Raw genomic sequence first — 13,082 nt, 5'->3', positions numbered from 1 at the left:
ACAAAGGACGCGATCACAACATGCTGTTACTATGGTGTTTTCTCTTTTCCTTCTCATCAGTATGGACTTCAAGATGTAACACCTTTAGGGGTACAGTGCTATGCTGGGCACTGGGGCAGATGCGCCAAGCAGACACTGTCCCTAACCCAGAGGAGCATGCTCTCATAAGGAGGCAAGAAATACAGCTGGAAGAACGGGGTGTTGTGTGGTTTGGGAGTTTTGTTTATGGGGTTGGACAGGGAGATGGCAGAAAAGGAAGCAGCAGAAGTGGTTCTGACTTGGACCCCGATTTTTATGCATCTCCTGGCCTGGGTCCAACTGTACCCCATCCATGCTGGCCGGTGAACAGCACCCCCTGCCAAAACCCACCCAGGACCACAGTGATTAGCCAGGAATTTCTTCAAGAACAAATTAACAAAAGTGCCTGTGGCATGAACGAAGCTGCTTCACTTTTAGCCTCCAGTCTACATTTTATTTTAAAGATTTTTAAAATTTGAGAGAGGGAGAGCATGAGCAGGGGGAGGGGCAGAGGGAGAGGGAGAGGGAGAGGGAGAGGGAGAAGCAGACTCCTCGCTGAGCGGGAAGCCCAATTCGGGGCTCGCTCCCAGGACCCTGGGATCATGACCTGAGCCGAAGGCAGACGCTTAACCAACTGAGCCACCCAGGCGCCCCAAGCAGCCTACATTTTAAATAGATGAAAACAGACCCATTGAGGACTTGAGAGCTTACGCTTGAAGGGTGGGGAAGAGCTTGCCTGAGGAGCCTTGAGGGTGGGTGATCAGAATCCTAATTCCTCCAGAGCCCAGATGAAGCCAGGATTGGATGCTCTCCACCAGGAAGAGCAGGAGAGGGTGTCAGAGTCGGGAACTTTGAAGATTTCAGAGCACTGGCCCGTCTTCTCTCTGTTGTCATTCCTCATTCCTTTCCCCACCCCAGAAGCCAAGCACTGGCCCCACAGAAAGCTATCAGGAATTGTTTCGTCAGCCAGTATTGACCAGCGGCGAGGGCGTGCAGGAGAGGGGGATGCCAGATTGATTGGACGTCGTCCCCATGATGCTGAACATGTCCACTCCCACCCGTGATGTGATGGTCCTCGGGCCCTGTGGAGCTCAGCGTCCCATTTCTAGAAGCTGAATCTCTCCCTGCCTTTCCAAGTGGTGCCGGCTTTGGTCTGGTTTCGATCTGGTTTTGAAGTTGAAGGCTGAGGTCCTCTGAAAGCGGAGAGCTCTTGGTGCCAGGCAGGCCCCTTCTGGCACCGAACCTGCTGCGGTCCTCCGTGTGGCGCCCTCGGAAGCCGCGTGGGTCCTGTGTGCGTGTTGGTCTTGCTTCACGCATTGCTCACAGCCTGGTCGATCTGTTCCTGACTTAGACGTGCCAGGGGAATTGTTCACCATTTGCGCGAACCCCGTAACAAGCCATTTTGAAAGTTCAATAGTCCTTCAAGTATCTACTCTCTCAATTTGATCTGAAAATCAAAATTTTTACAGTTCCAATTTGCCTCAAGTGGAGTCTGCTACAGCTGTTGGACCCTCTAATTCTTGTAGTATGTTTGACTGATGACGGTCTTCCAGATGTTTAGCTCCTGTGCAAGGGGGCAGAATGAGCAATCTCTGTGGGTTTAGGAACTTCTGAACTAAGGCTACGCTCATTCATTCATTCCACAAGCATTTACTGGACCTGCACTGAGGTCACGTCCACGACCCCTGACCTCACCCCCCTCCAACATCTCCTGACTCATTTCTCTCACATTGATCTCCAGCCGTGAACACCTGGGGAGCAGGGATGAGACTCTGGGAGAGGTGGAGCTGGAGGTGGGCTGAGCTCGGAAACAGGACGCCTGGACCACACAGGCTGTGACAGTTTCCCTTCCTGAAAGCTCACCAGGGGCTGGGCCCTGGGCCAAGTACTTTCCCCGCTTTATTTCATTTCATGCAAGTAACTCTAGGAAAGAGGAACTATGATCACTGTCACGGTAAAGATGTGGAAACTGCGAAGTCATTTGTCCGGGGTCAAATAACTATTACAGGGCACCTCAGGTGTGACACCAAAGCCCATGCCTTGCCCACTGGGTGGTGACAGTCCCTTACAGTGTCATCCCAGGACCACAGGTGTCACCTGGCATGGCCACCACGCCTTGGCCCCCAGCTAGGGAACTTTCGGTTTGCATTCACAGCATAGGTGACAGGTGGGAAAGATGTGATCTGGAAAACGGGACCCTAGTGTGGGTGGCAGTGACAGCCTTTCCTCTCTTAACAGGTGTGGTGGAGGATGTGTGTGTCATGGAGGCCTGGAACCCGGAGAAGGCCGCCAGTTGGAATCAAGCCCCCAAACTTCACTACCGCGTGGACTATGACCAGCAGAAGGCAGAACTGTTTGTGACTCATCTGGAAGGTATTACTTTTATTTGACTTCCACGGGCTTCCATGTGCCCGTCTCCCCTGGAGGGGCTGTGGCTGGAGGGAGCACTCTGTAACCAACAGACCCTGAAATGTGTGGGGTTCCCCCCTCCTCTCCTATAACATCCGAAGTGGAGGATCCTGGTTGGCAAACATCTTGGCTCCAAGTGGTGATTCAGGGGCCAGCCTCCTTCCATCAGGGGCCCCCCAATCCTCTCAGGCTTCCTTGTCATCTTTATCTAGCAGGTGGGAAGAGAGGGAGAGAGCGCAACTGTCCCTTAAAAGCCATGACCTGCACAGGACATGTATCGGTCCTGCTCACTCCTGGAACTCAGTCACATGGCCACTGACTGCCAAGGAGCCTGGGAAGTGTGGCTCAGCGGGTGCTCAGCAGAAAGGGGAAAGGGGGTTTTGGTGAATAGCTAGCTATCTCTGCTGCAGGTGCCTTTGACATTGAATGGAGCTTTGTGCTAGATATGGAGGGTGTTCTGAATGGACAGCAAAGTTTCTGTAATCCGAGAACCGGGCAGTCTTTCCAAGGGGGTCAGGATGTCCCTGGTCTCTACCCCAACAATTCACTTTAACATCAGCAAACAAAGCTGAGACTTTGCAAAGGACTTGGGGGCTAACAATGGGCATTCTATGGCTCCTGGGAGTTGGGAGCTGTGAGCAGGAGAAATTAGACTTTTGTATTAAATTTCATATTTGTAGGGGGTGTTTTTCCTTTTTATTCTCTTTCAAGATTTTTTAGCCTTTTCATATAGTTTATTACATTTGGTCTTCACAATAGTCCCATTTAACAGATTAGGTAACTGAGGTCTAGCAACCTCAGGTGACTTGTCTGAGATCACTCCAGCTATTGGTGCTAGAGCCAGGACTAAACCCAGTTCCCCTGGAGCACAGTGGAGAGTTCTAGCAGGATACATGGCCTCAGGCCTTCACCTTCTCTTCCTGGGAAAGATCAGCTCCCCTTTCTCAGATGATCATTGAGCAGCCAGCCATAAAAGCACCAGGGGTACAAGTTTCTGGAATAAGTCCACCTTGGGAAGCATTAAAAACACCAAAGTTTGGAATAAGAAAACAACAGAGGTAGGGGCCAAGCGATGCACGTCACAAATGGTTGTGGGGTAAGTATTTATTTTGTGTGTGTGTGTGTGTGTGGTAAGTATTTAAAGTACAGAACAAACGAGTACAGGATCAGAGCACAAAAGGCATCAGCTGTTCGTTCGTGGGCCCTGGCATCTTGGGGACACATCAGGGTCATGAGGCGGGGAGGGCTCCGGGACGCACCCCGTCCCGTCCCTGTTCTCAGGGGACAAGCGGGCGCTGCCATGGGCCGCCTCAGGGGAGCTCCAGTTTCTAAGGCGATTCCACAAAGCCACGGTGGTCAGCCCTGGGGCTCTCGGACACCTGGGGTCATGACCATGAAGCTGGACGCGGCCGCTGCGAGCGGGCCCTTGCCGCTCGCCTCCCCTTGTCCTTGCCAAGTCCCACGTCTGTGTTGCTGTCTCCTTGGCTGCAGCTGTGACCAGTGACCACGACGGAGGCTGTGACTGCTACGTCCAAGGCAGCGTGGCCAACAGGACCGGCACGGTGGAGGCCCAGACGGCCCTGAAGAAGCGGCGGCGGCACACCACCTGGGAGGAAGGCCTGGCGCTCCCCCTGGCGGAGGAGGAGCTCCCCACAGCCACGCTACTGCTGACCCTGCGGACCTGCGACCGCTTCTCCCGCCACAGCGTGCTTGGGGAGCTCCGCCTGGGCCTGGACGGGGGGTCTGTGCCTCTGGGGGCCGCCCAGTGGGGTGAGCTGAAGACTTCCGTTAAGGTAGGGTCAGCTCTTTCCAGGGAAGCTGAAACCCGTTGGTGGAGCTTGGGGTGGCGGGACTGGGTGGGACTGGGCATTCCTCACGGGCTGGGCAGCGAGGGGTCGGAGAGGTCAAGGCCGTAGGACGGTGTGTGGCTATTCAGGCCCTCGGGTCAAGGCCTCATCCAAGGGCCTGCCACAGGGGAGCCTAGAGGGAGCCTTCTGGGGGACCAGTCTCAACCAGCTGATCAGTGCCTTATGGGGAGACTGCATAGCCTACAAAACCCCAAGTATTTACTCCCTGGCCCTTTACGGAAAATGTTTGCCGGCTCCTGTGCTCAAGTAATAAAAATACTACAAAGGGCATTCATTTTTGAGTACTTATGATCTATCAGTTGCTGTGCTTAGAACTTTACTTCGGTCCTTTCCCAGAGCAGCCAGGCAGACACGACACTGTGACTGCCTACAGAACGTGGGGATGGCGGCTTCGAGTGGTGGGATAACCCACCCAGGGTCACCCAGCTGGGACACCGCCAACTCGGCCTTGCGGCCAGGTTGGTCCTAAGTCCGGTGCTGTCCCCTCGCCACCGTGCCATGTGTCTACGAGGCGCCCTCGGCCGGGACCTTTCCTGCCCGACGCTTTCACTCCCCACCTGCCCCCCGTTTGGCTATCATCTCTTCCTCGTCTTATTTTTCTTTCTTTCCCAGGCTCTGAAACTTGATAAAAATTGGCAGCCATTCTCAGCTGGAGCCCGGCTGTTCTGCAGCAGGCTCCCTAATGAGTGTGTGATTTGGAATCACAGGGGAGGAGCGAGGCTTGTGGTTCGTTCAACTGGTAAACCAGCTTTCTCTGGAGGGGGAGGAACTCCCCCAGGGCTTCGGAGACTTCTAGCTGGAAGTCTCAGACCTGCTGTCCCTCCCCCTAGAAGAGCAAAATGCATCCTCTCATCCCTGAATACCATGCCGGATTTCCAGGGTGTGCCAGGCCCCGGGCCCGGATTTGGGGACACAGTGGTAATTAAGACTAAACCCTGTCCTCAGGGCACGTGCCTTCTCCTTAGCATCACAGGTACCGTGTGCCTCAAAGATACCCCCCCCCAACAGGTGAGCAATGTCAGGGGCAGCGAGCAGGCCAACCTAGGAGCTGGTGCCCTGAGGCAGGTCGGGGGGGGGTGGTCCCTGGCCCCAGCTGGGGGGTGTGGCTGAGGTGAACAAGTTGGGTGGAGTGTTCTGTGGCCGCAGCCCCGAAGCTTCTCTCCTCTAGGCCAGAATGGGTTAACACAGGGGCCATCCGTGCCCCAGTTCTCACCGGAAGATGCCCAGCCAAACACTGGCGTGTGCGTCACCGTGGATCATAGAACACCCCACTCCAAGGGCATCTTGGATGATTCATTGAGAGCCCAAGAGAAAGTTGGGGGGCAGGGTGAGGGTGAAGAGTTATTTTTGCAGACAGGTACTTGAAGCAGCAGAGCTGAGGAGGCAGAGGCTGCTAAAATTATCAGGCTGGTACAGCCTGTGGGGCCCCCCAGGGGCTCTTGGCACCCCTACACAAAGGTGACGAGCCCTTCACAGGCTGACGGGCCCAGGTTCCTCTTGCCTGGCTTTGGGGGAGCAGGACGCTGAATCATTCTGTGGCTACAGCCCAGGCCAACCGTGGACCTCCAAGAAGTGATCTAGAATCAGGAGGCTGGGGCCCATCCCTCTGGGTGCCTGGACAGGTCCCTGGGCCTAGTTCCTTCACCGGGAAAGCTCCGGGTAAGGACTTGGGCTGCCATATCAGACCAAACCTCCATTCAAGGGTCAGCTTTGCTACTTCCCTTCCTTTGGCTATGTGACCTGAGGCAGCAAAGTGCCCTCTCCAGCGTCAAGGTATTATGCTTAAAATGAGAACAAGATTAGTACTGCTAGGGTTGTTGTCAAGATTCAGTAGGAGGTCTCACCCTACTTTCTCACAAATATTTATTGTGTGTCAGCTGTATGCTGTGTGCTGGGGAATGGCTTTGTGGGGCTTCCAGCCTAATGGGATCGATAATGCAATTGCACCTAGCGCGTAGTAAGTGTTTAATTAGTCTTCGCTGCTATGATTCATGTCCTTGCCAAAGTCCCTTGTAGCGCCCAAATCATTTTGTCACGTGACTAGTTACTTAGGGCCAGTTGAATCACTGGGGTCATGTTGAAGACATTCCCCGCCCCGGAGAAAAGGGGTGACCCGGGCAGAGGGCTGACCAGCCTCATCTGGCCTCACTCCCAAAGCCCAGACTGGCTCTTATTCATCCAGAAACAATATACCCACTTAATCATTACCTCGAAAAGTGCTGCTTCTCCTTCCTTGATGACGATGGTGATCCTCAAAGCGCTTCATGTGGACCAGGCCCTTTGGGTGGTTGTATTATTATTCCCATTTTACAGATGAGTCCCTGGAGGCATGGGAAGTGAAGCCACATGCCGGAGCACACACAGCACCTGAATGGCAGGATCGGAGCTCAGACCCGGATGGTCCGGTGCTAGGGTCTACACCCTTAGCACCACCTTGGGACTGTGACATCTGCCTCCTCCTGGGGTCAGGGCGGCTCTTTGGGTCATTTTTGTCCCTCGGGGGATATGTTGAAACTCTAAACAAATGCTGGTCGGAATTTCAGTGGAGATGCTCTGGAAAGCCACCGAAGGAGGTGAGGCATGCTGAGGCTTGGCAGAGGCACCCGCACCTCCTGCAGATCATACTTGTTGCCAGTAGCCTCTGGTGCCCTTTCTATCATTGCGTGCCCAGCTTTTTTGTTGACACAGTTGGCCATTCTGTTGACCAAGCAAGGCCCCGCTCAGCATCTGTACATCACATTATTGACTCTCAGCCCTACAGGGGCTGGAAGGAATTGTCTTCTCAAACAGAGTAATGAATCACACCTCCCCGCGGCTCCTGGCGCCTGACCGATTGAGGCAGTGGTTCCCAAACTGTGGCCCCTAGGACCCCAGTGTTCTATAAAGATACCCCAAGAACATGTTGGGGGTGCTGGTGGAGGGTGAGAAGGGGTCCTGGCCCTCTGCCCCTGCCACATCCTAAGTGGCGTCTCTTCAATCTGTTTTATATGTCGGGTTTGAATATATGATATTCGGGAAATCACATTTTGTGGCAGATGAGAAACTCTTATTGAAGCGCACGCTACCTATAATTCCTCTGTGTCCTCCCTTCAGCAAGAAAGCAGCGTTGGTGGGTAAATGGTTTCTAGGATGCCTGACAAGTCCAGTGTGACCCCAGCCTCAGCATTAGCCGATGGGTCAGAAGCCACCCCTAAGTGAAGCCCCCCTCCTTCACCCTCTTTTCTGTTTCAGGAGCCCTCTGCAGGAACTGGAGAGGTCCTTCTGTCTATCAGCTACCTCCCGGCTGCCAACCGCCTCCTGGTCGTGCTCATTAAGGCCAAGAACCTCCACTCTAACCAGTCCAAGGCGCTCCTAGGGAAGGGTGAGTGAGAACACACTCCCTTCTTTAAATTCATTTCCATATGCTCCTGGGCCAATCCCTTCATCGGGCCCAGGTATGAGCTACTTGCAGCTCCTGACCTTGCAGATCCACATGGCGGAGAGCCGGTCTCACCCGTGGGTCAGAGGAAGCCAGGAATTGGACTGTAGCCACGAAGGGCGGTATCTGGAGGAAACTAAGCCCGCCCCCCACACCGGGCTGGACTCACCTCACCGGCGGGTAGCAGGAAGGCCGGGCTGTCCTCCTGTCTTAGCTCGCCATTGCTGTGTGCCCCACACCCAACGCCAGTCTCTTCTGTCTTCTCAGTCTTTGTCAAGCTGCCACCCCCACACCAGCTGAGTGTGGGCACTGGCAGAAGGTGTGTGGGTGCATGGGCTGAGGCGGCCTGAAGCTTCGGGCGTCTGTGCCCCATATATCCAAGTAAGCATCTCTTCAGCATTCTGGAAGCCTCAGTTTTTCCTTCTGGATACCCCGGCACAGACAGACCCCCTGAGTCCTGGGGACCAAACAGGCTCTCTTGTCAGAGCAGGAGCACAGCACTGGCTAGCAGTATGATACCTGGACCCAATGCCAAGTGCTCAGAGCAGGATATAAATAACCAGGTATTTATAGCAGGATACAAAGAAAGAATTACCACCGCGTTCAGAATCTCTGAGCAAACAATTTTGGGCAAATGAAATCAGATGGGCTTGTCTTGCCGACAGATCCCCCAGCCGAAGGCCAGCATTCAGTGCTTTTCCTCGTCCCCTCCAGACAATTCTTTGCCTCCTGCTCTTTTTAAAAGCTCCTGTCAGGACAATTACGACACAACACTTTGTCTCCCAACTCTATCTGCTGAAATAAACTAGCCGCCCGGGGGGTGATAATTATAGCCATAAATACCGAGGAACAATTATTCTTACATTAGCTTTGGGAACCTTGACTAATGAAAACATAATCCGACTCCTGAGCCTGGTGATGTTCCATGCAAGCTTGTCCTGTGACCCGTGCCGCTATCCTTGGGTGGGGGTAGGGGGTGGGGGTGGGAGGCAGCTCTATTGGCCCAGTACCCATGGGCGTCCGTGCAGTCTGCCCTCACCCTCCACATGAACTGGGGTGCACCAGTAAAATTTATAAAACAACAGAGGAAAAGAACTCAACCAACCAGAAGGAGACCTTCTATCTTAATAATCAACAAAAATGCTCAGACGGAGAACCAAGGGGACGAAGACATGGGGATGGCTTCATTTTGCTGGTCTGAGTTGAAGATCAAGCTGTAGTACATCTGAGCCATTATCCGGGACCTGGGTTGATGTCGGACATGAAGACACTTGTAAGGGCTCATGGCAGGGAGTGGTTCCAGCTTGATCCAGTCATGGGCTACCCAATGACCACCTTGATGTATTGTACTATTGCGGGTTTTCCACACTATGGCCTAAGTTCTAGGGAGGCGGGAACTTTTACTGTATCCCCATGTCTAGTGCCTCATGGTGGGCATTTACTAATTGTTGAGTGGAACGCATGGCCCAGTGAGAGGGAGGCACAGTGAGGGTTGGGGGGTGTGGAAAGAGGGAGTCTCTGTGCAAATCTTCAGCTGGAGACCCTGTCTCTCCAACCCTAAGAGGGAGCATCATCCTGGGCCCACCACACCCCACAGGCTCACCCTTCCATCTCTCTCTCCTCCCACCAGATGTCTCTGTCAAGGTGACCTTAAAGCACCAGGCGCAGAAGCTGAAGAAGAAGCAGACAAAACGGGCCAAGCACAAGATCAACCCCGTATGGAACGAGATGATCATGTTCGAGCTGCCTGATGAGCTGCTGCAGGCCTCCAGCGTGGAGCTGGAGGTGCTGGGCCAGGATGAGGAGGGGCAGAGCTGTGCGCTTGGCCACTGCAGCCTGGGCCTGCACGCCTCAGGCTCCGAGCGCAGCCACTGGGAAGAGATGCTCAAGAACCCTCGCCGGCAGATCGCCATGTGGCACCAGCTGCACCTGTAGGCCGCCACCCGGGCTCCTCCCTTTTCGGGCCCCGCCCCGCCCCGCCCCTCCAGCCCTGCTGTCCTCGGCGACGTCCTCTTTGTGCCCCATCCTCATTCTGACACCCAGGAGATAGATGTGTTTGCAAAGGCCTGGACCCCTTCCCTCTCCTAGTGCACTCTTATTTCCAAAACATGAGCAGGGCAGGGCAGTGTGTGGAAACAGGACATTTGGGTCACGCCGAGGAATGCATTGTGCTCCTCCGTGCTATTGAAGAGACACTTGTCAAATACAGCCCATGTGCCGGTTCGGCAGGTGGGGTCAGGCCCAGTGCAGAGAACGCTTAATGTGGGGAAGAACGTGTGCAGAGAATGCGGCTCTTTAAAAACAAGCAGTTCAAAAATGATGGAGGAAATAAAGTATCCTGGATCAACTCATAGAGTTAGGGATTGGGATGGGTGGGATGACATCTTAGCCGGCATCACATCGTGCCCCTGACCCATGGCAGTCACCCAGTGGTTCTCGAACCCTAGTGTGTGAAGAATCACCAGCAGATTCCCTGGGCCCACCTGTTGACATTCCAAATCAACATTCCTGGCCACGACCCAGGCACCTGCATTTCTACCAAGCACTGTGTGGTTTTGATGCAGAGGTTGGAGCACCGCACTGGGAAAAATTTCTTCTACCGCATTCCAGACAGCTTTTCCCAGTCCTTGTCGGGACTCCCAATACCCTGGGGCAGCCCGCTCCGAGGCTGGACATCTCAATTGTCAGTGTGAAATTTGGGAGGCCTCTCTGGGTCTTTTTTTTTTTTTTAATTTATTTTATTATTTTAATTCTTAATGTTTTCATTTGTGCTCTTCAGATCCTGTTCTTGGACTGAATTTTGTGCTTTTTATTGAAGAACTCTGTTGTTTTATCTCAAAATCAGTTTATGTTATCCTCGGGGAGATCTTCCTTAACAAGGTGTACGTAGGATTCCCCTGTTTGTCACGAGGCGCTTGTAGTCACACCCACCAGCATCACCAAAGTGACCCTCTGAGACAGATCCATCTTTCTCAGCGTTCCAGCCATTGCAGGAGGAATTCAGTGGAGGCACATACCGATTTAGTCTATTACATCTGGCTGCGTCGAAGTGGCCGAAGAAGGGAACTTGAAATAGGAAAGAGTCTTGTGTGAATGTGTCTCCCTTCCTCAATTTTCAGGGCCCACCACCTTCATCAGTAAGTAACCAGCAGCTAGGCTTCAAATTCCTACCTTCTTATTCCAAACAGCGGTCCGTATGGTCAATTAGATGCTGAGTCTTGCTGCGTGGGTATAATATTTGCCCAGGAACCAGGATTCCCGGGTTATTCTCTGTTATTGACCATCTGTAAAATGGGGCCAGTGACATGGCAGCTGTGTCTCTGTGAATGATGTGGTAGGTGAAATAGTGCTCAAAAACCGTAGGCACTCTCTGGCTAAAAACGAACTGCAGCCACCTGCAGGTCATCTTTAAGCGTCAAGATGGCAGCTGATGGTGACTGGAAGGGGCCAGAACAATCCCAGGCACTTCCAGAACCAAGGATTCTGCATTTGGGCTCCTTGCTACTGACACCCACCTCTGGGCTTTCAAATATCACCCAGTCCTGTGATCTACAAGGGAACCCCTAGGTGAGGTGGGTTAACGGCCATGCTTCATGCCTGCAACATGGCAGGCCATTCTTGGCCTCTCCCTGAGAATCGGAGCAGGGGCCTCATCACCTTTGGTCATGACTTTCCGTTTCTGTGCAGAAGTAGAAAAGCATCTGAAGAAAGAGAAAAAATATCGAATCCCTGTTTAATTGGGAAGTCTTTCAGATAATTGAAGATCTTGCTCATTAAGGCTGCACCTCCTGCCAAGTTTGTTTGTTTGTTTGTTTTTAGGTAAATCATTTGTTAGTGATTTCCTATAACATGTTGCTGAGGCTCCCCTCACGCTCTAGCCTCTTGGTTTTGGTTGGCACGGCCACAAGAAAACAAAACATTTCCAATATGGGCTGACCGGTACTCTCCTCTTGGTAACATCGGCTACTCCAATGTAGAAAAGTCTGGATTCTAGACTTAGCATCAGGAAACACGGGTTCTACTTCCTTATAAACCTATGCACCTGCCTCACAGTTATACTGAAGGATGTTTGAGGTAGGCTGGGGAACCTCTGATGTCAAGAAATAGCAGCCCTGCCTATGGTCATTCCATCACGAGGCATCCATTTCTTTGTATCGCAAGGGTTTTGTTCTCCAGAATCCAAGCTCAAGGTTGTCTCTGATAGGAGTCAGATGCCACCACAGAACATCTCAGTGTTGAGCACCATTTCACTTAGCACGCCTGCCCAGGAATGAGGGAGGTCTTGCACGGGATTTTGTCTGTTGTGTTCACTGGTGTGTTCCAAGAACCTAGAATAAAGCTAGCTCGTGGGCCCTCAATAAATATCTGTTGAATGAATTGATGAGTGAAGGATAGATAGGGGACCGGACAGAAAAAGAGACCATAAGTGGCATAAAAATCACTCTGCCCTGACTTCTCAATGGTAAAAGCATCAGCCATCTCAGCAGTCGGCCTAAACGTTCCCAGGTGAGTACTCCCATCACCTAATGACCACTCATATATCTCCATACAAATGTAACAAACGATAGAAGAGAATATAATTGCTACGGTTTTCCACCAAAACTCCGTCTTGGTGAATTTTAAATTGCCCGGAGACCTCAGACCACCAAATCAACAAACTTCAGTAATCTTCCCATCTGGGTGTCTTGTACCAGACACGTGTGCGATTTACAACCAACTTAGAGTGATTGAGTCTGTGTGAAATCAACCGATCGTTTTTGAAAGGCACCCCTTGTACTTGGCCAGGGAGCGTTTTCTAAGAAGGGCATGGAGCGAGGTGAAAATAAAGGGAGAACCCGTCGTAGACCCAGCTGGGGACCCCAAGGTGACCTGGTTCTTTCCTAGATACAGTGATGGGGATAGAGAACTGGGAGTCCACCCTCATTAATCTGTGACTCTACTTCTCACATCAAATCCGAGTGTATCTGCCGAGTGCTCATCAGTCAAGACCTTGCACGTGTCTGTCCATTTCACTTTGAGATATGATCCTTGGCGTGGGTTGAGTGACCCATCACTCCAAATGACGCTATGTAGAGACGGTAAGATGAAAGAGAAACTCTCCAGGGCCAGTTCCTTTGGGATGTAAAGGAGTCTTGAGGGGCGGTAGCTGCAGCCTGAGCCAAATCAAGGCGAGGACCCCCAAAAGAGATACCTAGTCCTTGTGATTTGTTTCTGCCGCCTGTGTTTCCTGTTGTCAGTGCTAAGTGTGTATTTGTTTTGCAATCATGAACTGAAGCACAAAAAGACGCATGAGACATTGTAGTCATATGTCTGGTGTCACACTTGGGAGCAAAAACCTTTCCGTGGTAAATAAATCATTTCCGACTGGG

General features: G+C 52.4%; 1 protein-coding gene and 1 long non-coding RNA gene across 3 annotated transcripts in view; one reads left to right on the top strand and one right to left on the bottom strand.

Moving 5' to 3' along the window:
- SYT13 (synaptotagmin 13) overlaps positions 1-13,082 on the top strand; it is a 44,196-nt gene extending 31,114 nt beyond the window's left edge. For both annotated transcript variants that reach the window (XM_027580851.2, XM_027580852.2), the window contains exons 3-6: positions 2,257-2,391; positions 3,919-4,220; positions 7,527-7,656; positions 9,344-13,082. In XM_027580851.2, coding sequence (XP_027436652.1) covers positions 2,257-2,391; positions 3,919-4,220; positions 7,527-7,656; positions 9,344-9,648 — 872 coding nt within the window. In that variant the 3' untranslated portion in view covers positions 9,649-13,082. The remainder of the gene's footprint in view (positions 1-2,256; positions 2,392-3,918; positions 4,221-7,526; positions 7,657-9,343) is intronic.
- Positions 661-8,366, bottom strand: LOC113915110. The gene is made up of 3 exons (XR_003517591.2): positions 7,883-8,366; positions 6,504-6,662; positions 661-1,582 (listed from the first exon to the last, which is right to left on the bottom strand). It is a non-coding gene; the product is annotated as an uncharacterized LOC113915110 (long non-coding RNA).

The sequence above is a fragment of the Zalophus californianus genome, chromosome 11 (genome assembly GCF_009762305.2).
Source record: "Zalophus californianus isolate mZalCal1 chromosome 11, mZalCal1.pri.v2, whole genome shotgun sequence".
Lineage (NCBI taxonomy): Eukaryota > Metazoa > Chordata > Mammalia > Carnivora > Otariidae > Zalophus > Zalophus californianus.
This window is presented reverse-complemented; position numbering and strand designations above follow the sequence as displayed.